This window comes from Oenanthe melanoleuca, chromosome 17, assembly GCF_029582105.1.
Source record: "Oenanthe melanoleuca isolate GR-GAL-2019-014 chromosome 17, OMel1.0, whole genome shotgun sequence".
NCBI classification, from domain to species: Eukaryota; Metazoa; Chordata; class Aves; order Passeriformes; family Muscicapidae; genus Oenanthe; species Oenanthe melanoleuca.
In genome coordinates this window covers 9,408,979-9,434,335 of record NC_079350.1, presented here as the reverse complement: position 1 = coordinate 9,434,335, position 25,357 = coordinate 9,408,979, and the positions used below count along the sequence as shown (strand labels likewise).

General features: G+C 49.1%; 1 protein-coding gene across 13 annotated transcripts in view; it reads left to right on the top strand.

Annotated features, from left to right (window-relative positions):
- EHMT1 (euchromatic histone lysine methyltransferase 1) overlaps nt 1-25,357 on the top strand; it is a 113,992-nt gene that overhangs the window by 29,355 nt on the left and 59,280 nt on the right. For 5 of the 13 annotated variants that reach the window (XM_056505135.1, XM_056505124.1, XM_056505134.1 and 2 more), the window contains exon 2: nt 23,617-23,704. In XM_056505135.1, coding sequence (XP_056361110.1) covers nt 23,617-23,704 — 88 coding nt within the window. Of the gene's footprint in view, nt 1-13,713; nt 14,014-17,944; nt 18,145-18,682; nt 19,602-20,919; nt 20,943-23,616; nt 23,705-25,357 lie in introns of those variants that run through there. The other 8 variants (XM_056505132.1, XM_056505130.1, XM_056505126.1 and 5 more) reach the window with 7 other exon arrangements.

Here is a 25,357-nt window from a genome sequence, read left to right as displayed (position 1 = left end):
AGTGGGAAGGGAATCAGCAGCAATCCCACTTTGGTGGGGAATGTTGGGACTTGATGATCTTGGAGGACTTTTCTGACCTCAATGATTCTATGAACTTTGGGAGGTTTGATTAAGCATAAAGCCTTTTTTTTTTAAGGGAGGCAGCTGGGGGCTCATTGGGCTGTGGTGGGCAAGGGGAGGTGTCAGTGCCACCCCCTGTTTTACCCACCAGCTGTTTCAAAACTGAATTTTTTGACAGAATGCAATATCTGCTTAATAGGGAAACAGCTGGACAGGACAAGTTAGGCCAAGCTTGTAGAAAAATCTTAAGTGTGAAATTAAGGCACTTAAGCCTTGTTGCTGCCTGTACCTCCAGATAAGCAGCAGCAGAGTCCTCATTTTTAAATTTGCCCCAACAGAAGAGTATGCAAGAATTGGAGAGAAAGAAGTGGGATGGAGAGAATAAATTAGAAACAGAAGTGTGAGAAAATACAGGAGTTAAAAATATGGGAAGAGAGTTTTGAAACACAAGAGGAAACTTTGAACTCCAAGGGACTGAGCATCTGTGCACGTGAACAACTGCAAACAGAAAAAACTGATCCCAAAAAATATTCAAGGGAGGCACTTGGGGATGGAGGTAGGAAGGTGAGAACCAGGTGGGATGGTAGAGGGCTGGGAGGTTGTGGCTGCAGAAGATTTCCTTTAATTGTCCTTCAGGGCAAGGACTGAAGAGTTCCCAAGAGAGTTCCCTGAGCCCTGACTGTGGATGGGGTGATGATGGGAAGGACTGACCTTCCCTTCTCCACAGGGAGCATCTCAGAGGGGCTGGAGAGGACAGAGAAACCTGGGTTTGGTCTCCCACAGACCCTGAGAGTGGTTTAGGGGAGAGGAAATAGAGCACAACTGCCTGGGTGAAGAACTGTGTAGGCTGATGTCCCACACTTGTGTCACAGCCCTGCACTGTCCCCAGTGCCTAAAGTGTCATGTTTGCATCAGTGGCTATTCCAGCACTGCAGTCCAGTGCAGACAAAACAAAGGATATTTTGATCTTGAGAGCCAATTTAAGATAATTTCCAGTTTGATCCTTCCTAGCAAATCAAAGAGGTATCATTTTAACCTTCATGTAATCCATCTTCAGGTAGCCCCTTCAGCACAGATGTGGCTTTTGCAGTGAGGATACAGCCTCCATTTAATTCTCAATTATCTGGCAGGAAAGAAATGAGTTGTGCTTGGTTAGATTTTGTGGCATGGAAAGCCTGAGCTTGATGGAGTTTGGTTCTCCCTGCAAAATTTGGCTTTCACCTCTAGAAAAACACATGACAAAATATTTGATGAATTTTTTAATGAGTTACAGGCTGAGTTGACCTTGATTGTGGAAGGATCTTGTTGCAATGCAGCTGTGCAAATCAGCACAGCTGGATCCATGGGGAAGTAGCTCTTTAAAACAAAATGATGGCAGCAACCTTCCTTCTTCCCAAGCAGACTGACTGGAGGTGAAGTGAACTGCTGAGTGCAAGGCAGCATCACTGGGATTGAAATGAACCTGGGGAAAGCAAATGGACACAAATCCCTTGATTTACTGGAGGATTCCTTCCCTCCCTGCAGAGCTAGGCCTGCTCTATAAACCCCTGGCAGATTTTTGGGTTGGTGTGCACAGATGATGCTGTTGCAGGAAGATTTGTGTGTACTTGTGGGATTTTTTGCTTGTGCATTGCAGTGGATGCAGTCTCTTTTTGTGTTTTTAAAGTCAAACTTTGCTTTATGATATCCATTCATTTTCCTTGGGAATGGGGCATGTTTAGATTCACAGAGGGATATCAGGGCTTTAAGGACCTTCTGCAGTGCTTGTTTCAGTGTGAGAGGAGGGGGAGTGTTGGATGCAGTTTGAAATGACAGGCACTTAGGGCTGCTTTAGAGTTGATCCTTAACTCTGTTCCTTCTAAAAAGGACTTAGGAAAAAAAAATATTGGTGCTCCAGGCAGGTCACAGCATATTGGCCTGTAAATATCCAGCCTTGCAGGTTTTCCACACGTCAGGGAAGGGGAATATCAGAGATACTGCAGTGGAGGTGGCAGTACCTGGGGGATATTCCTTTATATCCACCTGGCTAAAGTTATTGTGAGCTGAGTGGGACTTTCCCTCCTCCTTCCTTAAGAGAGGAAAAAATGGCACAGAGCAATTCTGCTGCTAGGATGGGAATATTCTCAAGGTTTTGAACACGAATTTGTGTTTGTGTCAGGTGCCTGCTGATAGACCTGCTCCAGGAGGGAGGGGACAGCACAGCTGTCCCAAGGCTGGGCAGGTCCCTCCCTGTCCCCTTGGGGCTGCCAGGGCCTGGTGGGTGGAAGAAGGGCAGGGAACCCTGGAGATGTTTTTTGGAGGGCCATGTTCTGCCCCTGGCTGGTTTTCTTGGCTTTTGCATGCAAACACTGCAGCAGCTCCATTCCCCAAGTGCAGCAGAGTCACTGGTGCACTGCTGCTCATGATCCAGCTGCTGAAGAGTTTCAAGTGAAACTCCAGAGCTTTCACCTACCCAGTTAAAGCCTTACAAAACTGCTGGAGGAAGGAGGAAGGGAAGCTGACTCCAGCAGTCCCTGAGTTTGTTTAACTCCAGCTCAGGAGTGATCAAGGCTGGCATTTGGCTTCCTGTTGCATAATAAATAAATAATAAATACTCAGGATTTATTTTTCTTCCTTATTGCTTTTTTTTTTTATTTTTTTTTTTGTATTATCACCGAACCAGAACCAATGACTTCTTAGTTTTCCTCTGGGATGAGACTGCATGAGACTGTATGAGAAACTTCCAAAACTCCATCATACTTCTGATGCACATTTGAATTCAGAACATCAGCACTGGGAAGAAGAGTCTGGGCCCTGTACAGCCCTTTCCTTTTTGTATAACAAAAATAGTACAAATGGTCTTTTTCTCAGTGTGCAGAGCTTTTCCCTGGTAGGATCCTACCTTCCCTGCTTTGCTTCCCTAACAGATTCTGGTTGCTGTGGCCAGGAGTGGGCAGAGGAGGAAAGGGGCTGCTGGGCAGATGTTCTGCAAAGTTCATCTTTCCCAATCTCTGGTTCACAGCTCTGAGAGCTGCTTGTTACTGCAGCATTTTGTGGTTTGTTTGCTTTTTTTCTTCCTAGTGTTTCACTGTATTTTGAGTCCTTCAGTTGAAACTGTTAACAAAATGAAGCTCTGTGCCTCCTTGTGAGGCAAATGAATGGGTTTTATATAGGGGGGTGGAAGGGGGGAGAATTGGAGGGAAGTTATTTTTGAGAGTGGTTTAATTTTTTTGTGAAACCGCTGCCTAATTTTAAAGTGTCCTGACCATTTCTGAGCATTGGCCTCTTGCTGGAATGTCTGTACTTGGGGAGGAGATGTTCTTCTAGAGGTGTGGAGCTCTGTCAGAGGAGTTTAGGCTGGAGCTCAGGGCAAGGCTCTTCCCCCAGAGGTGCTGGCACTGCCCAGGCTCCCCAGGGATGGACAGGGGGGATTGTTGGGGGGTCTGGGCAGGGACAGGGGCTGCACTGGGTGATCCTGGTGGGTCCCTCCAGCTCAGGATGATCAGTGATTCTAAAAATAGATTTGAAAAATTTTATCTGAACTGGCCACCCAAAATCAGTGTGTGACTCTTGATTTAAAATTTATTTTTTTTTGTTTTCCTGTGGGAAAGCATCCCAATGAGCTTGTCAGTCTTAGCCTTGAGCTCCAGAGACTGTCCTTGCCTCTGTCCTCCTGAGTGCAGCAAGGCTGTAGTGTTGTGGCTCTGGGAGCCCAAGCAAATAGGATGGTTTCATGCTTTGGATATTAAAATAAATCCCATGAGTGTCACCCCAAATTCAAACCTGAGTTCAGAGGTCTCCAGACATGCCTGGGGCTCTCAGCATCCATCAGCTCATTGTCTCTCCCACGCCTGCAGTAGTTAAATTTGATAGGAAGTGGTGTCATCTCCCTTTATTTCCATGTTTCCTCTTGTTGGATCCCATCCTTTCACCCAGGCCTGTGCCAGGTGTTTCCTGCATCTGCATTAAAACCCCATAGCAGAGCTCATGCCCTTGCCCCAGGGCCTTTGACTTGCAGCCCAGTTATCTGACAAAACATTTCTAAGGAACTTCTTAGAATTTATTGCTCTTGTTGGTTGATTCCAATGTGTCTGAGTCCTTTTATGAGTCTGGCCTGTGTTCTGGTGTCACAGATTCACCCACATGGCATCCACCCACTTTCAAACTTGGCAATGGGCATAAAGAGCTCCTCAGTGATTGCAAGGTCACTGTTCTGCATAAATATTTCCCCTCCAAAAACATGTTGGTTCAGGGAATATCAGACAGAGGGAGAAAATACTGATGTGTTTGTTCTGTACATTATGTGGTTTGGGGTTTTCTAGTTGCTTTTAAATAATGGAGGATTTTATTCAAGGGAGCTTGAGGTGCTCAGACTTCACTGGAATTTAAATTTGACTCATCTCATATGGGCTGTCCAAACACATTCCTTGCTGGCCCAGCTTGGCCAGTAGAGGTGACTCAGTAAATCAGCAGCTGAGCATGACTTCACATCGAGTTCTCCTCTGCCCTGTTCCTCTGCTCCATACATTTCTGAAATTTTTGGCAGTTAATTCTCCAAACCTTGCTTTTCCCATCTGCAAAAGTGGATGCATTAATATTGCCTGCTATCCCATCTTTTATTATAAATTGCTTTATAAAGTTCTAATTATTGTTACAGTATCTCTAAGCAAATCACCATGTGTCTATCAGGTTCGTTTTTACCTTTTTTAGATGTTTTTTCAGTGTTTGCTCTGCTTTTGATGGCTTTTCTTGGTCTTCCCCCAGAATTCATTCCACAATCTCCAGAACTCCTTCAGACTGTGGCAGTGGTTGGAATAAAAGTCAGTATATACAATACTTGGGAAAGGATGCACATTGTTGCCAGTCTGGGGGATTTGTTTCCAGGATTCCTAACAGCAAGACTGGAACCTTGAGCTGGTGCTGCTGAGTGCTCTTCAAGCCAATGTATTGAACAAAAATTTAATTTTTCAAGCTCCAGGGTGAGACCCACCCTCTGGGAGTTCTGCTGGACATTTTTAGGGTTTGGAGGTTTATGGAGCAATCCAGGTGGTTGGTCCTACTGTGGGCACGTTGAAGAGGAGAGCAAGGATGCTCTGTCAGGAAAGTGGAACCCCTTTGGAATACCTGGGATGTTGGAGTCCAAGGCATGAAGTGTGAAGCATCCACAGTTCATATCAGATTTAGTGCTGGCCATTGGCTCCAGTAACAACTCTGGGGTTCTCCAGGGACAGGGAATGGTGAGGCTTTGTCCCTTGTGTGGAAGAAGGAGGATTTCTTGCTCCTGTTTGTGCAGCTCCCTGATCCCAACAGGAACAGGGGGAGTTTGGAGCTCAGTTCCCTTCTGAGGTAAAGCCCAGACATGCTGGGAATGACCCCTGGGCTGGGCAGGCCTGGGGAGGACGTTTGAGGAGCCACAATTCCATTTGCTGTTCTCATGTGTCTGTTTTCTCCATATCAGGGATTTGTGAGAGGTGCTGAGCTCCTGACAGAGGCTCTGGAGGGGGCACTGGCTCCCTTTGTAAATGACCTGTGGATAACTCAGCTCTGACACTTTTGCCCTCCCTCCTGTTTCATGCCCTCACAGAGAGCTTGTGTGTCATGCTTTAGGATTTACTGCCTTCCCTGGGAGGATCTGGTGGGAGTGGGTCTGGGAGAAGAATTATGGCTGCACAGAAGGTCTGGCTTCCCATTCCCCACTGCATGTCTTGGGGAAAGGTTGGGTTTGAAACTGCCAAAGCACATCTACAAGATGTTACCACTTCTGTTTTTTATGAAGCTTGTGTTGACTCTTCAGCCTGTGTTGGAGGCAGGAGTGTTTGAGCTGTGTGTCCTCTGGGTGAGGTGGCAGCAGCAGGACAGATTTCCCTGCTAGATTGCTCCTCCACTATCCCACCATCCCTAGCCCAGGGTAAGGAACTCACTCTGGGTTTTGCTGTGTATTTTTTTACCTGTCCCCAAGGAAACAATATAAATGCTATGCCTCGAGTGTGCATCCATTGAGGGAAAATGGGATTTTAAAATAGTAATGAACTCTGGTTTTCCCTTTGTGCAGCAAACCAATGGTTCATTAGTGAAATACATTAATAATTCTCTTATGAACCCTGTTGGTAGGTGAATCTGCTTTAATTCCTTTGTATCAGCAAGAGCTTCAGGTATGGATGTCTTAGTTACCTAAAATAAAAAAAAGGGAAGAAAGCAATGCTTGCAAATTGGTCTTTGTTTCCAAGGAAACAAATTTGACATGCTTGAGCTGTGCGAGATGCAAACACCGCTCGATTCAGCAGACATGCCTCGGGATTTTATGGTCTGAGTATTATTTTTAAACTACCCCCAATTTCCAGGCAAGGCAGAGGATGGGAATAGAATTTGTTGGCAGGGTTTATCAATCTGTGCTTAATGAAGGCACTGGGTGATGTCTGGGATTGCCCAGTGGAGGGAATTGATCCTCTCTGGGAACAGAAGGCCCTGGCAAGGGACAGCCTGGGGACAAGTGGCTTTGGTGACACCCTTCAGCAGGAGAGGTCTGAGCAGAGCTCAGCACACTGAAGTAGTGTGGTTTATCCTGGGTCACTTTAATCAAATGTTTTGTGCTCTAAAAACATTTCAGTGGAGAGGGACTGGCCAGTGCTGGCTGCCAGGCTGCCTGGCGCTCCCCGGGCGGACACGGCACAAAGAATTTGCTAAAAAGCTGTGCCTTGGTGTTGGGGACTGGGCTGAATTTATCAGGGAAGGGATGAGGGAACTACATCATGAGGTGTTTGTGTAATGCATCTGGCACAGATGTGCTGGGTTCTGATGAAAATCTTGGCTTGAACTTGGCTGGTGGTGCTGCACAGAATAACTGCAACGTCGTTGTGATTGCCTTGGAAGTTTTGTTCAGGGAAAAAGCTGGTTTGGTGCTCAGCTGCCACCCTGGTGTTTCCTGAAATGCTGTGTTGATAAAGTCACTTGTTTTGTTTTTTGAATTTTCCTCCAACTCCATCCCTGGAGCAGACAGTGCTCATGTTCCAGGGGAAGAACATCGCTCGGCAGAGCACACACAATTCACGGATTTCAACATCCAGGGTTGGTTTTGGCCTGGGCCCAACATGAGGAACAGGATATATATGTTCCAACTTTCTTGGGGTTGAATAACCAATTTTTGCCCTGGCAAAGCTTTACTTTTGCACCAACTGTCTTTGCTTTCTGGGGTAGTTCAGTGGGCTGGAAGGGATCGGTTGGAGACATGCAAAAGATATGTGGGGAAAGGGAAGTTTTTAAGGAATAGTCAAGCTCTGTGTGCACATCACTCAGAGTATGCAGGGCTTTATTCCCCAAGTGTGCTCCAACATTGTGTGTCTTTCACAATTTGTTATTTGAAAACCTGGGAAGGGTTTTAAAAAAAATTCCTCTATTAATTCTTCCTTGAAACAGTTCTACTGCATCGAGGGGACAAGACAAGGATGGAGGAATTTCAGGGCTGATGAGTGAAAAACAAACCTCTCTTAAAATTCAGATCCTTAGGAAAGCCTAGCATGAAGTGTATTACACTGCAGTCTCTTTCCCTCTCTTTCATCCTGTGTTTAACTTTCTTGCAAATGGAGCTAAAATAACCTTCAAGGAGTTCAAGGTAGACTGGGGTGGGTTTAGCTTTAAGATGGCTGGGAAGCACTATTTGCATTGCCAGCTAAAAGCCTTGCTTGAAGCCCGTTGAGAAAAGAATAATATTAATGGCATTTCATGAAAATATTGTAATTTGTGGAAGGCCCAGAGTGACAAATTGGCTGGTTTGAGTGTCAGTGGGAAATGCTCTTTTTGCACAAGGCTTGCCTGAGACAGGATTTTCCTTGCTTTTGTTCTAAAACGAGATGCTTGCTGCCTCAAAATGCCTGTGATCCCTGCAGCGAGAGCTTCGCCTCCTTGACAAGAGGATGGGAAGAGGAAGGTTGGCCGGATCGGGATGAATCCTGCACCTTTTTTTTTTTTTTTTCCTTTTTTTTTTTTTTTTTTTTTTTGCTAATGACACTTCCTTATGCTTACATTTCATTAAAGCTGTGAAATGGCTGAAGATCAGCCTGCACTGAGCATGCTCCGGGGTGGAGGCTGCACCCATGGAGTGAGATGGATTTGTGGCTGGAGCAGGGATAGGCCTGGAGTCAGGAGCTGGAGGATGCAGCCGGGATGGAGGTAGGGCAGATCCATCGGCTCCTTGCCGTGCCCCTGGGCTGGGGCAGCCAGGAGACAGGATGGAGAGCAAACTGTTGGAATGGGTTCAAAAGCAGCGGAGTTAAACCACTGACACGAGATGGCTTCAAACGCTTCCTGCGGCTCCGGGGAGGGGCTGGGAACACTGACCTTGGCTGGCCTGCCTGCAGAAGGGACCTGTGCAATGGCAGGGTGGTGACAGGAGGTGACAGCAGGCAGGGGCTGCAGCCAGGGCTGAGCCCTCATGTTGGCAGGCACGTGATTGCGTCTCATCTAATTATTATTGTTAATGGGGAGCCTCGTGGGGCTCAGACCTGCTCTGAGCCATTTAAACCCAGATCTGCCTGGGATTGAGGGAGGGTGAAAGAATGCTAAACTCAAACTCCCCTCTTTCAGACTTACTTTGCATTCCAGTAATGGCAAACAAACCTTGCCACATCAGGTCCTCCAAACTGGCATGGAGAGGAGGGAATATGCACGTTTATTCCTTTGGCTGTGAGATTTTGCTGTGCTTCTTGCAGGGGTTTGATGTGTTGGTGAGTGGCTTTGGGGGAAGGCAGTGTGAGTTGTGCTCGGTTGGGCTCTTGGATTTGCCAGCTTTTTACAAGGAATGTGTGAGCAGCAGCAGGTATGTGCTGCACGGGCTGATTGACTCCAGTTGTTGTACAAGCTCGCTGTGGTGGTGAGGTGCCAATAAAACATTTACGTTGGCTCTGGCTGTTTGTGTTAGAGAGGTGTAGGGGAGCTGTGGGGCAGGGGGACATCAGCTCTGTCTGACCTGTCCCCTCACACATGGCAGGTGTGGCACCTGTGTTCCAGCCTGGCTGTAGGTGCAGGTAAGGTTTGCTGTGTGAATCCTTGGGTGGCACAGAGTTATTGTGTTTGACCTTCTGAGCAGAAATCTGTGATCACAGGCTGTCTGTGTGCTGGATGGTAGATCAGCTCTTCCTTCAGGGCACCTCTGGCCACTTTTCACAGCACTGTTCAGGGGTGACTGGCATAGATTTGATTTTACTGCTGTGTCCCAGCTGATGGGCATTCTGCATGATGAGTCACTTCATTATCTAAAGTAACTTGCCTGTTTATTGCCTGCTTCCATCTTTCTTGCAAACCCAACTCTTCCTGGGTGCTTTCTGGGCCTGTTTTGCTACATCAGCCCTGTGCTGAGCTGGTGACCAGCTTGCTTACTGGGCTGGCTTTTATGTTCCCTGCATAAAATCCTGCTGGAGCCCAGCTTGCTGGCCAGGCAGAACTTCTCCTACTCTTTAATGGTCACTGGCTTGTTTATGGCTGGATGAATGCACAAAGAGAAGCGTTTCTGTAAAACAAACAGCATTGTGATTGTACAGTGAGAGGGAAGAGAGCTTGATTTTCTTTGGTTCAGTTGGGGGCTGCCTTTATGGTTTGCAGAATTCACCCCCGTGGCTTTTCCTCCTCGTGTCACTCCAGCAGTGGAGGCGATCTCAGCCCCAAGTTTCCATGTAGGGCCTGGTTCCCTTGATGAGGAAATAGGACTTAATCAGTTTCAGCTGCTGGAAACCCACTGGTGTGCTCCTTCCTATTGTGCTGTGGGAAGGTGTAAGGTAGCCTTAAAGACCCACTGCCACCTTATGGCAGTTGCTGAGAAGCAGCGTCTGTGGAGCCAATTCTGTACACACATCATGCTCTCCCTGCTTCTCCTCTCCTCTTAACCAGGGATATTTGCATGGAGGCAGGAGCTTTGTTTTTACAGAGTTCATCTGCTCCTTCTGTTCCTTGCAGAGCTGTGATAAAGTCAGCAGGATGGCTGGGAGAGCCGTCAGCAGGCGCTGTTCACATCAGCTCTGGGGAGAGACACAAAGGCCTCGTGGAGCACTGATTTCCTCCAGTCAAGAACTTGCTTGTTTTCAAGTCAGTGCCTTAATCCTTAGAAAAAATAGGTGTGAGGTCAAAGAACAGGGCCATGCTGAACACGTGAGGCTTGTTGGCAGGATCTGCAGCGCTTGTTGCAGCAGGAGGAGGAGGATGGAATGTGCACAGCCATTTTCCCAGCCTGCTGCTGGCAGGGCACTGCAGGATGGCTTTGCACTGACAAGTGGGGCCACTGTCCCCAAATAAACCAACAAAACATTGGTCTGTGGAGTGATGAGTGTGCTGCAAGCATGAGCTGTGCTGGGGGTAGAGAATGCTGGATTTAGGGCCTTCTCCAGCAAGGCTGTGTTTGTACTGTGGGAGCTCTTGATATGCCATAGCTGAATGAAGGGGAGAAATGGTGGATTTAAGAGCTCCAAAATAGAAGGAGCTGTGGTTACTGTAAGTTAAAGCTGAAGGAATTTATAATTGGGAACTGTTAGGAATACAGTATGTTCTAAATTACAGCTGTCTGGCCAATATGCTGCTAAATAAAGTTCTAGGATTGCCCTGTAAATGAAATATTCAACACATATTCTTATCAAAACATAGCAACATCTCCCAGAGAGCTCAATCTCAATTGCTGTCCAAGAGGATCTTTTTTCTTTTCCTTTTTTTTTTTCCTTTTCGGGGTGTATGATTTACTCAGTGCAGCATCCTTGTTTCCTATTAAGTAAAAACAGTTTTCAACTCTGCTGAGGAAAAGGGGGGAGGAAGGAAGATGGCTTGGAAGCTTTGAGGGAATAAAACCAGGTCTTGAAAGATAGGGAAAGTTCTAATTCCAAAAGATGCATTAATGTCTGCCTGTTCTTTCAAAGCTGTTACCTGGGCCTGGAGGTGGACATTGGAGGGTGCTGGGGATGCCCAGTGTGTCCTGGGACATTCTGATTAAGAAATGTTGTATATAACAGTTGAAAAGCAAAAGGAGTATTTGAATAGCTTGTGGTGGAGCTGCAGAATGGTTTATAGCAGTGCAGAAACAATCAGGATTCCAGCAGAATTGCTCATCTCATACCCAAAGTTCCTTCAGCTTTTGGGATTGCTTCTGAGGAGGCTGAAAGGGAGCATCAGATTTGATCAACTGGAGGGTCTGCAAGAAGAGGAATCTGATGGAAATAAGGAAAACCCTCTGTAATTTGCAGAGCTAAATACTGTTCTTCCTATAAAAAGAAAAACCTCCCTTTGCTTCCCACTTGGGCTTCCCCTGCAAGGGAGCTGTGAAAATGCTGGACTTAATTGTGTCATTAAGCAAGAGCCCTGAGGAACCTGGTGTCCTTTGTGAAGGGAGGTGTTTGTGCTGCTCCCTTCCTCCCGAAAATGGGATTTTGAAAGGGGTGTTTGAGCCTTCAATCAGAACAGGGAGGCTGAAGAGCTGGGGAGTGAAAATACCCTGAAATCTGTGGGGCCTGGCAGGAGTGTTTGGGTGTCAGGCATGGTGGGGAGTTTCCTGGAGAGCACTTGGGTTAAGTAAAGGGCACAGCTTCAGGGCAAGGGCCTGTTCTCATCCTCCATCATCAGCAAAACCTCTTCCACAGCCAGCCTGGAGAAAGGGCTGTGACTGCTGGTGTGCAGCACCTGAGCCCTGCCAGGGGGGTCCTGGGCAGCAGGCACCTCTCCCACTGCCAATGGCTGTGCCCTGGGCACTTCTTGCTGCTTCTGGATGGCACAAACGTGAGGTTTCTCTGACTGACACCCCGGCATCCCCCGTGGCAGAGATGCTGCTCCGGCACCAATCGATCGCTTTACTCAAGGTGGTTGTTGAAACATCTGCAGTGCCCTGATGAGCTCTGCTTTTTCCTTTTTGTTTCTAAACAGTGTTTAGTGCTTTCAGGGCTGGCCATGAGATGTGAAAAGCATCTCTGGTAGCATCTGCTCTCAGTGTATATTTAACCTCAGCAGTGAAAACACGTCTGGTGTGGAGATGCAGTGGGGAGGCTGCGGCTGTGCCGCCGTTCTCCGGCGTTATTTTATCTTAGAAAGGGAATGTTGACTGTGGTGGATCATTGACACTGCCTTTGTTAATATCTTCGTTTCTATTTCTGGGCTTTTAATGAAAGCTTGGTAATTTCATGCTGCAAGGAAGGGCAGCACATCAACTGTTTTTAAGCCATCTTTGGTTTGAAGTACAGTAATCTTTTGATGCGGTGGATAATGCAACTTCTGTCTGCATAGCTGGGGTTTGTTGCTTTTGTTTGGGGATTTTTGAATTTGTCTTTAAATGAGTTACCTCTACACCTCTCAGTGACAGAGAGAAAGGCCAGGAAAATCTCATTTTGTGTATATTAAAACTTAAGATTCACATCAAACGAAAACCCGGTGGGTGAAAGAGCGATCCTTTCTTTATGCTGTCACCTCAAATACTCCTTGCCTGTGAATTTCAATCATCTCGATTTAGCCTTGTGTGTTTTAACTGTTTAGTAGTGAAACTTCTCCAGAGTGTGGAGAGGAAAACAACATCCTCATAGCCGAGGGAGATCCGTAGCAGCTCTTTGCTGCTTTAATTATTGCAACTCTGCAAATGTGCCTGGCCACGGTGGTGAAAGCTGCTGGGACTGGAGGAGACGTGGCTTGTGGATGTTTTCAGCCATGGCTGCTGTGCTGTGCAGTGCTGAGGCCAGGGCAGACATCATCCCCAGGCTTCTCCACACCTCCCTATGGATTTCCATGGCTTTTTCCTGCCTCCAGTGCAGGCTGCTCCCTGCCCTCCCCAGCTCACTGTCACACATTTCACTCCAGTCTTCACTGTGGTTTCTACTCTTAAAGAGAACTCTGGAGGAGGAGGCTCTCTGGTGCTCTCCTCTTTTGGAAAGCTGTTTTTCCTCGGGCCAGGAGCACAGGGGTGGTGCCATGGGGCCATGTCGGAGTTTCCTGTTCCCCCTGCTCGGGGGGAGGTTCTCCAGCCTGACACCCGGCTCCAGCAGCCTTCTCCTGCCTCCCATAAATGCCAGTCTTCCTTGAATGCCTTCCAGCCTAGCTCTGCTTACAGATGTTCCTGTGAGCTGTTCTGGCAGTTTTACTGGGAGCCTGAGCAGATATGAAGGTTGCCAAGAGTTTGTGCTTAATTGTGAAGTGGAACAGAGACAAACTACTTTTATTTTGAAGCTAAATTTTCTTCTGTTATCTTGCTGGCTGGGCCAGCAGTATTGTAGAGTTTGACATAGGCTGAGCTTAGAGCTCCTGCACTTCATAGTGAACTATCCCTTCATTAGGGTGAGGATGAGGATGGATCCATGAGGATCTCCCTTCATTCTATTCCACTCTGCTTTTCCATGACTGTGTTTGTGATATCCTTTCAAAGTCAGTTGTGCCAGGTCAGGTTATTAATCCCCAAAGTGAAAATGATCTCCCTTTCAGATCAGCAGCTCGGATCTCGAAGACTGTCTTGGACACTGCTCACTGCATCAGTTTAACCCATGTGCCTTCATCCCAGCTCTCAGAGGTCGGGGGCTTTGTTAAGCACAACAAAACCAGCCTGGGGACATCCCCAAGCCACTCACATCCCTCCCTGTCCCTCCTGCCTCTCCTTTTCCCACGGGCAAGTGCTACTCTTGAAGGCCACGAGACAGCACTCTGGTTTAAAAAGCTTTCTCTTTTTTTCAGGCGAGTGATCAGTTTTGAGGCCTGGCGCCCTGTCAGAAAGTTGACAGATGATCTGCATTGCCCATTACCGGTGCGTCCCCGGGATGCCCGGGATAATCGCGCTCCAATGGACGCCCTGGAGCCGGCAGGTTCTCTGTGAAATGGCTGCAGTGGAGGGAGCAGTGAAATGGGCTCTTCTGGGCATGCTCACTCTGTAGAGGGAGCTTTATCACATGAGCAGAAACTGAATCACTGCTCATGAGGATCTGGAATATGCAACTCTTGGAGTCTTCACCAGAAGAAGACAACAGCTGCCCGCAGGTACCGCAGGGTCCGACCGCCCCCCGTGCCTGGCGAGGCCCTGGCAGGGCAGGCTGCTCCTGCTGGGGCAGGAGAGGCCTTGGAGAGGAGGAGCAGAGCTGGGGAAGCATGGCCGGGGCTGTTTGTTCATTTGTTTGGATATTCCTGTGCTGGCTGCCCTGTGCCGGGAGGGCAGGAGGGCTGGGATGGATCCAGCCTGCTGGGATGGAGCTGTTCTGGGATGGATTCATCCTGCTGGCATGGTTTTATCCTGCCAGGATGGATTCATCCTGCTGGGATGGATTCATCCTGCTGGCATGGTTTTATCCTGCTGGGATGGATCCTTCCTGCCAGGATGGATTCATCCTGCTGGGATGGATCCTTCCTGCTGGGATGGAGCTGTTCTGCTGGGATGGATTTATTCTGTCAGGATGGATCCTTCCTCCTGGGATGGATCCTTCCTGCTGGGATGGACCTGTCCTGCTGGGATGGATCCTTCCTGCTGGGATGGACCTGTCCTGCTGGGGTGGATTCATCCTGCTGGGATGGAGCTGTTCTGGGATGGATTCATCCTGCTGGCATGGTTTTATCCTGCCAGGATGGATCTGTCCTGCTGGGATGGTTTTATCCTGCCAGGATGGATTCATCCTGCTGGGATGGAGCTGTTCTGGGATGGTTTTATCCTGCTGGGATGGAGCTGTTCTGCTGGGATGGACCCATCCTTCCAGGATGGCCCATCCTGCTGGGATTGTTGTTCCATGGGCTCAGCGCTGGCAGCGCCGCCCCCAAACCTCGGGCTTTGTTTCCTCGTGCCTTTTGTTTGTCTCCTGGGTGGGGAGGCTCACTCGGGGTTGGTTTGGCTTTGGGTTTTTTTTAGGGGGTTTTTAGGATTTGTTTGTGCTTTTAAAGTGTGAAGTTTCTGGAAAATTCTCCAAGGAGCTCTCCCTGCTTGTAGCTCTCAGCAGAAAAAAGGAGCAGAGCCTGGGGTGCCTGGGCTGCTCGAAGACTGAACTGAAGAGGCCCTGTGGCCACATGGCACCTCCTCACTGGGTCTCTTTTGACAGCCTCTGCCTAGGGCTCACTTGGGTGGAGGCCAGAGCCAACCATATTTTACCAGGAAGAAACAATCCTTTTTATTTTGGGGTGACTTCCTCCCCTCTCTCTTCTTCTTCTTATTTTTTTTTTCATAGTAGCAATCCAAGGAAACAGCTGATTGAAAGGAAACATCCCTGGTTGATTTCGTGGCAGGAGGTCCATGCCTGCAACATATTTTAAAACTCAGCCCCCTGGCTCTGTCCTTGCGATGTTTGTTTTTTTTTTTTTCTCTGTGATTTGTGTTACATGCAAGAATTCTGTTGGCTGCCACAGACCTCAGAGAGATTTGGGATGGACAGAGAAGGTCCCAAGATCGTGGAAGGCACAGACATCCCAGCAGAACACTGGCCTGAGCTTACTGTGCTCCAGGGAGACCCTCAAAGCTGCAATGCAGACACAATATTGAATTTTCAATCAAGGAGCAAGATGTGAAGATGGCATTTAAAAGATTAGGGGGCTTACACAGCCAATCTGTGATACCTAATCTAAATATCTATCGTGTCTCCACTGGACTATAAATGTGCTCGTTGTTCATCATCCACAAGAAAAGGAAAAGGCACAGAAGTCACGAGGAGAGAGATGAGATTTCTCTTTAACAGAAGAGCTGACGCCTTGACCTCCTGGCTGAGCAGCTCCACCCAGGGAGAAAATGGGCTTTGTGCTTGATGAAGGCTGAGAAGACAGCCAAAACCACAGTGAGGTGTGTGAGGTGTGCTGCTGTGGTGACACTGGTGACACTGGTGACACCGGTGTGGCTCCGGCCGAAAGCGCCCAGCGCTCTGTCCCTGCCAGCTGGGGCCCTCTGGAAGCGTCTGCAGAGATGCAGAAAAGCCTGACCTACTTTGGAGAGAAGAGAGCTGCCGAGGTCTGGGCTTGGCACTGCTTCTCAGCAAGGGTTAAGGGCCCAAAGTGGGGCCTTTGGGTCTGGGTTTTGTTCTGTTTCGTGTATTTAACTGACTGTGCAGTGCCAGCACGAGCGCTTGCCTTCATCCCAGAGCTTTTTTGGGTAGAACTGGACTCTGTGGCACACATGGAGCACATTCCTGCAGCTCAGCCTCTGTGAGACCAGCCCAGGGCAGGGGGCAGAGGCAGCTCCATGACCTGGCTTCCCTGAGCTCTCCCATGTGGTGCCATCCCCTAAGGAAAGAGGATAGTGTGCACCTTGTGCAATGGCAGTGAGTTGTTTTATTCAGGTAAACAAGGAGTTTTCAGGAGTTTCACTCTCCTGGCCAGCTGGTTTGGGGGGAGGGCTGGCTTGGTTCCTGCTGCTCCTCTTTGTTTTCCTTTTGCTGCTTGTCCCTGAAGTTTTTCCTTCTCACCTTCCTGCTCCTGGAGCTGAGAGTGGTCGAGGAATGGCCGCAGCGGGAGAGTGACCGTGTGTTGGGGTCAGCCCGAAGGCTGGGGCACTGATGGCGTGTGCTCCCTGCTTGCAAGCCTTGGAGGACCATATGTTCCTGCAGTGACATGGAATGTCAGCGATTTGGAAACAAATCCCTGAGTTTATAATCCTCAACTCCCATTTCCAGCCAGTTATTTTTTCTGACTTCTCCAAATTCAGGGTTTTGACACCAGCTCCTCTTTACAGACCCTTATGGCCCCTCGTGTTTCCAGTGGGATTTGTCCCTCTTGTGCCTGTGTGAGCTCCTTGGTCTCTTGGGTGTAGGATACGTGTCTGGCTTTGCTGTAGGGTGCTGTTGGTCCTGGAGGGGGGCAGAGGAGGAGGGCAGCCTGCCAGGATTTACAGTAGTCAGGAAAGCAGCAGGAGCGAAGCTCTCAAACTGTACAAGCTAAGTGGAAAGCATCCATTAGAAGAAAGAAAAGGAAAATATAGAAGGAGAGAAAACGTTGAGGAAGCTTTTAAAAACTATCCTGGACTCCAACACAACAGCTTGCATCCTCCAAACCAGGTGATTTATTTACGTTTTTCCCCATCAGGAGGGGGAAGGACGTGGAGAAGGGTTGAGGCAGTGGGGGTTAAGCAGGTCTGACGTGCGAGTGTCCTCCCTGCAACGCTGCCATACTGTGCCTGAGCAGCACAGTGACTCTTGCAAAGGAAGCTTTTCACAACTTGTCCTTGTTCCAAGGATGAGGAAACCTCCAGCTCTTCTGGCATTTTCTCTCTGTCATAAGTCAGAGCTGCTTTCACCTGTGAAGTATGATCAGCACAGGCAGGGAGAGGGCTGGAATGGAGCGGGGCTCCGAGCAACCTTGCAAGGCTTTTCATGGAGTTCTTGGTGTTAAATGAGGAACATTTCCCCTCCTCCTCTCCTCGTTTTCCTGTGTGGCTGCAAAAATACTCTGGTTTGCATTTAAAGGAGAAAAGTGTATGTGCTGGGACTAAGCCAGCTTGTTTATTTAAGGGAAATACCATATTTCCAACCCCTTCTCTTGCAGAGGAAGGCTCAGCAGAGGATGGCAGACTGGGCTGGGGATGATATTTTTAGGTGACATCGAAGCACAGTTGTGATTCAAAGAAGCTAAAAATCATGGCTGGCATTTTGCATCGAGCCCTGCCAGTTCCTCCTCCCCACTGCCCCCACAGGGGTTAACCTCTCCCTCCAAAGCAGGTGGATTTTCACCTAAACCAAGGAGGAAAAATAGGAGAAAAAAGGAACAAAAACCATCAGGAAAAAACAACAAACACACCACCATCACTCCTCGGGCTTCTGGTCCTCCATGCTGTCGCCGTGTGCCTGTCCCCAGGGGGTGTTCGTGGCGGGGCAGGGACACGGGCCCTGTGTCCCTGTCAAAAGATGGCAGGGCCGTGTGTCCGTAAACAATGCGGTTATGAAATGGCAGCGCGGCCGCGCTGAGCATGCTCGGGAGCTGCCTGTAGGGGGAGGCGAGCCAGAAAGATGATCTAATTCCGTGCAATTCTTGGGATTGAAGGAAAAGACCAGGCTCCACTCTTAATGACAGAGCAGAAAAAGCAGGCCCCACGCCGGGGACGATCCCGTAGGCCATGGAGGAGAGGGTGTGAGGATCTCCCACCTCCAGGACTGCGGGTGCTGGGCAGCGCTGTGTCGCTTTCTCGCCCTCCAGCAGAGTAAGGCCTTGGTGAGGTTTTGCTGTAGTTATTAGAGGGACAGGCCCGAGGGTGCAAGTTTTATGATTATGATTATTTTCATTATTATTTTGTCTTTTTTTTTTTCCCCCCCTTTCTCCCCGGCTCGCAGGCACCGCTGTCTCGCTGCTTGGCCGCTCCATGGCCGGAGGTGGCCCAGTGGAGGTGGTGTGGGCAGCTCAGCCAGCTCCTCGTGGTCCCACAGGAACCCACGAGGGGCTGTCCCTCCTCTGCTGCCCCTCCTGCCCTTTGGCTGGGCACCACGGGGATGGGCAGGGGCACAGGGACCTGCTCCGCTGGCTGCGGTGCTTTGGGGTGGGAGGAAGAGGAGCGTGGAGGCTGAAGAGCCCCATTGATGGGGGTGAGCTGCCTCCAGCTCCCCTGCCCTGCACTGCTGCAATCTGCTTGCTCCAGGCTCCTCTTGGTGCTCTGGTATTGTCCTGGCTCAGCCAGTTCCTGGGGACTTGGTGTTTCTGAAATGGCTGGTTTGCTTTTGCTAGAGGTAGTGATGAATCTTGGTCTCCATTTTAGGGTTTTCTTCCCCCCCTCCCCTCCTGGGGGCTAGGAGAAGGCAGGCAGCAGCTGGACTCCTTGCTACCCTCAGCCCGTGGAAGGAGGGGACGCCTTTGTCTGCTCTGGATTTACATTTGCCTGCACACACGAGTTGCACTGGCTTTAACTCTACTGGGATGCAGCTAGATGGGCCTGGAAGCAGTGAGGAAGTGTAAATCGATCTCCCCTTTCCAGGAGGGCACGGGCTCTGCAGACCCCCCTTGCCTGAAGCCTGCACGCCGTCGTGGAATGCCTTGTCTTGGGAGAAGTCACTTTAAGTCCTGTTGTGTTTCATGCACGTGTCTCCGTGTTCCCAGCTGTTGCATGCAGGGACTTGCTCCTCTTTCTGTGCTTCCCCCCTGCTCGGGGAGTTGACTTGTGCAGCTGGAATAGGAGAGAGGACATGGGGGTTGAGAAGGAAATGTTTCTTTTCTATGGAGAAGAGTCTGGATGAAAGGATTTCAGGAGACAAAAGAATTGCAAAGAATTTGATTTGGGAGCAAACTTCAGGCTGAGGGCAGTGCTTGTTGTGAGCTGCAGATAAAATTCCATGTTCACATGATTGCATGAGGCTTACAAGGAAGTGGCCTTAGCCTGAAAAAAAGGAGCTTTGAGACTGGTGGCTGCTTTGTAGGCCAGGTCTGCTGGTGGATGTGTTTCCTTCCTTCTCCAGATCAAATGCTTCTGTTGTTTCTAATGACAGGCCCGTGGTCAGCGTCCCCACGAGCCTTGAGCCCAGGCCTTGCCCAAGCTGAGTGTTGAGATCTGAAATGAGCAGCCTCGCCGTGCCTACAAAAGAAACACTCTCTTTCTACAAACATTCTCTTAATCATTACTTCCTATATAATTAACTACAAAATGCTTGTCTTCTCTTCAAGGCAAAGGTTATTATGAGCAGGTTGGTTTGGGTTGTGTTATTTTTATCTTTTTTTTTTTTAAGAGAAGGAGGGAAAAAAATGAGTGAATGAGAATCTGCTGCTGGTGGGGTTGCATCATTTGTTGAGAGATTTGTCTCTGCCTTGCTCCGGCGTTGCTGCAGCCCTGTTTTCCTGGCTGGTGGGAGCTTTCCCTGGGGCTGTGTCCCGGGTGGGGTGTGGTGTCACCTCGGAGGGGTTGGTGGCAGCTGGAGCCCCCAGGCAGGATCAGTGCTGTCCATGCCCGGATGGGACCAGGTGCTTTGAGGGATCTCCTGCTCCCAGCCCTCTTCCCCATGGCCCTGCTGTGTGTGCACAGCTCTGCTCACACTAACGCTGCTGCCGAGCCTTGAGCTCCCAGACCGTTGATTTTTAAGACATTTAAAAAAAAAAAAAAAAAAAAAAAAAAAGACCCTGGTGAAGGTAGACATCTTGGCACCTCAGCCTGCGCTCCTTCCCGGGCTGCCGGGAGAGCAGAGCTCGGGCTCATGATGTAACTCTGCTCCCTTGGGCTCGGTAAGCTGCAATATGTTGGAGTTTTGCTGTGCATGTGTTGTCTTTGCCTATAAAACCTGTTTGGACCTTTGCGAAGGGCACCCGGATGGCTGATGAAAATGCCAAGGAGAGGAGGCTGAGAAAGCTCTTTATGTGTTTCCCAGCTTTGTTCTTTTTCTCTTCTTTCTTTTCCCTTTTTTTTTTTTTTTTTTTTTTTTGGTGGGCTTTTTTTGCTTTATGGGTTTTTTTGTTGTTTGTTTTAAAGGCACCACTGTAGTTTGTAGTCATCATCTGTTTGGAAATGCTGCAGAACCTTTCCTTGGCTGGTCTGACCTGTCTTCCATCCCCTCCAAAGACCTCATGGAGGAGAGGAAGCTTGTTTTCTTGTAAACAGAGGCAGAGGGGAAAAAAATTAAACCAGCAGTAGCTCCTCTGCTTGGCTCATCATGGCTCTTAAAGCCCTTGCAAAGACCCAATCAGTCTTTCTTCAGATGCACTAATTTTTTCTACCCTTTGCAACCTAAAAAATAAGGGTTGGGGGGGGGCAAGAATGCTTCATGGCTGGTGGTGTGTGCTCTTTATGGAGGTTCTCCAGCCATGGATGGTTAATAATCAGTCTGGGGTGGGCGAGGGAATGGAGGCAGGCGGCTGCGAGAGAGGGGGAAAGGAGGAAAAAAATAAATGGAGCGAGTGAGACTTTTATTGTGAAGCAGCGTGTGCTTGGCAGTTGGCTTTGTTGGGACTGCTGCAAGAGCAGACATTTCTCGGCGGGGAGGGTGGGTATAGGATTTCCCTGCCAATCGGGAGCGGACGGATGGGGCATGGGGAGGGTGAGCAGAAAGGGAAGTTTGCTCTGGATTTAAGGGAGGGGAGGGCAAAAACCCCCAACACACACACACACACACACACAAAAGGTGGAGGTGCTGACCCTTGCGGTGAAGTTGGTGCTAAGTTGCCTGGGTGGAGCTGGGTGGGGATGAATGGTGCTGGGTGCCCATGGGTGCCCCTGGGTGCTGGGTGCTGATGGAGCAGGATGGGAGAGCTCTGGCCTGGGGGGATGAGGCTTGGGGAGCTTTGCAGGGGTTTCCTGGAGCTTCCTTCTGATCAAAATGCTTCAAAATTCACAGTTGGCTTTTTATTTTTAATTCTTATTTGATTTTCTTCCTCGATGCTGGGTTTTTGTTGGGAAGTTGTAACATTGTCCCCTCTGCTAGTGAAGGGTTTGTCTCTGAGGTCTGAAGCAGGAGAGCCTGTGAGATGCCACCTCAGCCTTGCCTTGGCACCCAGTTTTTGTTCTCTCAAAGGACAGAAGTGATGGTTTCTCTCTTGGAGTTGGGAATTCTGCTTTGAGTGCTGGGCAAGCTCTGAGCTGCTGGTGACTGCAGTGAGCAGGGAGGGTGGCCAAGGTCTCATTGACTCCAGGGCTCCTGCAGTGCCTTTTCCTCATGGGCAAGCAGCAGCAACGCCTCTGTGGAAGGGAGAGCGTGGGTGATGTGTGGAGAGAAGGTACTGCTTAGAAAATATAGAAAAACTTAGGCTCAGATGGCTAAGAATGGCCCCTGGAAATCCTGGGGCTTCTTGTATGAGTCAGTGGAGTAGCAGGAATATCAAGACCTCTCCTTGTTGCAACAAAGGTTGGGAAAACAAACTGGTCCCTGTTAGACTGACTGAGGCTCTTTATTTGCTGCTGGTGCCCCTGGCTGTGGTGGGAGCCAGGGGTGCCCTCCAGCACTCTGAACTCTCTTTGCTCAAGCCTTGCAGCAGGATAATCCATGAGAAAAATCGAGGTTATTCCCAGTTTACAAGAGGTCTGACTAGAGGAGAGGTAGGGTTTACAAGCTCATGTTTGCAGCATGGATATATATTACTGGCTCAGCAAATAATTAAATAAAACAGCTGCTCTATGTTCAGAGTTTGGGCTGTGTTTTATGATCATTTCTTAATGGAAACTGTTGGCCAGTGCCTGCTGAGGGTAGGTTCTATGTCAGGCTGAGCTGAGCAGAGCTTTCCAATGCTCTCAGCAGGTTTTTGGTCTGTGGCTGGGGGTCTGAAGGTGCTGTGCTTGGAGCACAAGTTCCTGGTGCTGAGAGCACTGAGATGTGGCTGGGTTTGTGTCAGACTGTGCTCAGGGCAGGTTGGGGACAGGCAGGGACAGGCAGCCACCCACAGCCTCTGTCCTGTGCTGCAGGAGCCATCCCTGAAGTGCCCTTAGCTCTGGTGATGGAGGCTTTCCCAGCAATCTGTCTCCTCCTTCCCTTGCTGTGTGGCTCTGCCATGGTGGGTTTGGGTGCAGGACAGGGCAATCCTAGAGACCTGGGGCTGGATGAGCCCTGTGTGGGGCTGCTCTGAGCTCAGCAGGTGGCTGGTGACAGCAGCAGCACCAAGCCCATCTCCCCTGGCAGCTCTGGGAGGCTGCAAGGTGTGGGAGCTGCGTGTCTCATCCCCCTCACTTGCTTTAAGGGAGGTGGGCAGGTTGTTTTTCTTTCTTTATCACCCAGAGTGCTGTAAACCCTGTGATTTGCATGGCTGCAGGCACCATCTGCTCCCTGTGCTGGCCTACAACAGTTGGCTTGACCTGGGTTTATTCTTGTGCTGCTGAACCCAGCACCGACCTCCAGCTCTGCAGGACACTCCACACCAGTGCTCTCCTTAAACACAGCTCTGGCAAAGACTCCTAATAGTTCATTTTTTTTAATATAATTTTCCTTCTGGTTTATTTTGGTAGGGTTTTTTTGTGTGTTTCTTTGTTTTTTGTTTGGTCTTGTTACTTTGAAATAGAAGAAGGTATTAAGGCTGCAAACCTGAGCTAACAGTGTGATGCCAGGCATGTGAAAAGCAGAGGAGATGAGCAGGTGTTCCCTTTTTACATAATTTTTTCTTTCAGAAAAGAGGGGGATAAAGAAAAATTGCTTTCTGTAGAATTAAAAATAGAGCTCATTAACTTTAATAAACATGGATGTTATGAATGAGGAGTTAGCTGTAGCTGACTGGTGGTTTGCATTTTTGGATGTTCATTTGAATGAGCTACAGAAAAACCCAACCAAGCCACCAAAAGCACATGGGCTGGAAATGTTGATAAATGAGGTTGTAGTGAGAGGTCTGATAGATCTGCCTCCCCCACCCAAAGCCTAAAAAGTTTTGGGGGATTCAGAGTCACCTCCTTGGGATGCCTTTCACGCAGCCAGACTCAGCTGGATTCCCAGGCACGTTGCACTGGGAAAATCTGTCTGGCTGCATCCAGCCCTGAGCTGGGAGGTGCCAGCCCTGGGCACAGCCTGGAGCCCCTGTGCTCCTGGGGCTGTCAGCTGGGAGCAGCCTCGCCGTGTTTTATCTGTGACCTGTGCCTTGGTGGCAGCTTCCTGGCAGCCTTTATTTTGCAGAGGGAGGTTTGGCTGTGCTGTAAACAGGATGTGTCCATGATTGTCTCTTTCTTCTTTTGAATGCACCGTGTGTCTGAGCACTGAGCTCAACCCTGATGTCTCTGTTTTTTCTCCCCCACCACAGCGAGCAGTGCTGAGTAAGGGAGAGCCAAGGAAAGACAGCTGCATGAAGACTGAGCTGCTGAAAGACATCACCAACAACAAAGAGGAAGGTGAGCACCTGCCCTGGTTGGGGGTCAGAGCTGGCTCGTGATGGGCTTGGAGAGCTGCTCAGTGCCCCCAGCACCTCAGTGTGCTCCCACACACACAGGCTCCCTTCTCCTGGGATTATTCTCAGCAGGCCTCTTCCACTAAAGATGCAGATTTGCTTTTCAGTCCATCCCTCACCACTCCCCTGAAGAAGGAGATCTAATTTTCACTTATGCTTTGGTGTGAAACACACAGGAGTTACTTTGAACTTCCTGTGTGTGGTTTTAGCTGAACTCTGATCCCTCCCCATGCTGACCTTTTCTTCCCTCTAGGAACGTTGCCTTTCTGTTTTGCTGTTGGTTTCTCAGTTCTGCAGAGCAGCCCCAATGGCTGCAGGGTGGCTGGAGGGGTCAGACACCCCACACCTCGTGGCTCCTGTGTGGGTTCTGCAGCTTTTACTGTGCAGGATGCAGCACAGGTTCAATTGACAAAGTCTTTTCCTGCAGGGTTGTCTGTGAGTTACATGCACACAAATCTAAGGGCTTAATGAATGTGTCAGTGGGATTAGGGAAAAAAACCCCACCACCCTTTATCTTTCTTCCAACTCCCTCCTTTCTTTACATGGTTTTATTATTCCTGGACTAGTTACTTCTCACAGCTCTTCAGGGATTTGGTGTATTTTTGTTCTTTCCATAATAGAGCATTAGGAAAGCACTGAACTGGCCCCATCTAAATCTGTACTCTTATCTAGAAGCAACATTTTGGACTTAATTCAGTTGTGTGTGAGTACAGCATTGCTTTTTCTCTCTTTTCTGTCCAGTATAGTGTTTTGTTGAGCTGCTCTAGTTAGAAAGTAAAGCTCAGAACAGACAGAAATACAGACTGCTGTGTCAGGTGCTTGGGTATTAACTGGGAGCACAGGAATCCTGCTGCCAGCAGTGGTGGCATAGGGACCTCTGGTCTGGGCAGAGCAAAGAAAAACCTGAGGTGCCAGTGGGATGTTGTGTTGCTCTGGGGGAAACTCACTTTGATCCCTTGGCTTTCTTAGCTCAGGGTTATAAAGCTTGTTAGTGTAGCTCTTGGTTGATCTTAAGGTGTCAAGAATCTGTGGAGGTAAAAAATCCAAAAGGAGGATGGGAAGAGACATTTCTGTGCCTCTTGACTGCTTTTGACTTGGAGCAAATGCTGTGTCAGAGGGAAGCTGAGAGCCCTCCCTGTGCAGAAACAGCCTTGAGGCTTCACAAGGTGCTGAAATTCCAACCCCTCCAGTCTCCTGTCCAGCTCTGTTCCCAGGGAAAGGAGGCTCCTGGATGTGAGTCTGTTCTGGAATGTTCAGGACGTGTCCTTGCCTCTGCAGGCACACACAGGTGTCACAGAGATGCTGTGTGTGCTGAGCTGGGACATTGTCCCTGCTGCCCCTGGCTCCCCAGCTGGGATCCTCAGAGCATCATCACCACCAGAACACAGCCCAGAAGCCTGGTAATAACAGTGTTTAGTGCTGGCACAGGAGTCACATTTTTGACTCTTGCATGAACATGAAATTGTTCCAGCAGACTCACAGGATGGCATGGAATAGTTTCTTTGAGCTGTTTCCTGGCTTGGCCGTGGAGCTGGGATGTGAGGACTGGAAAAGCACCCTGAAGTCTCAGCTTTCTCTCTTCAGGTTTTCTTGAACA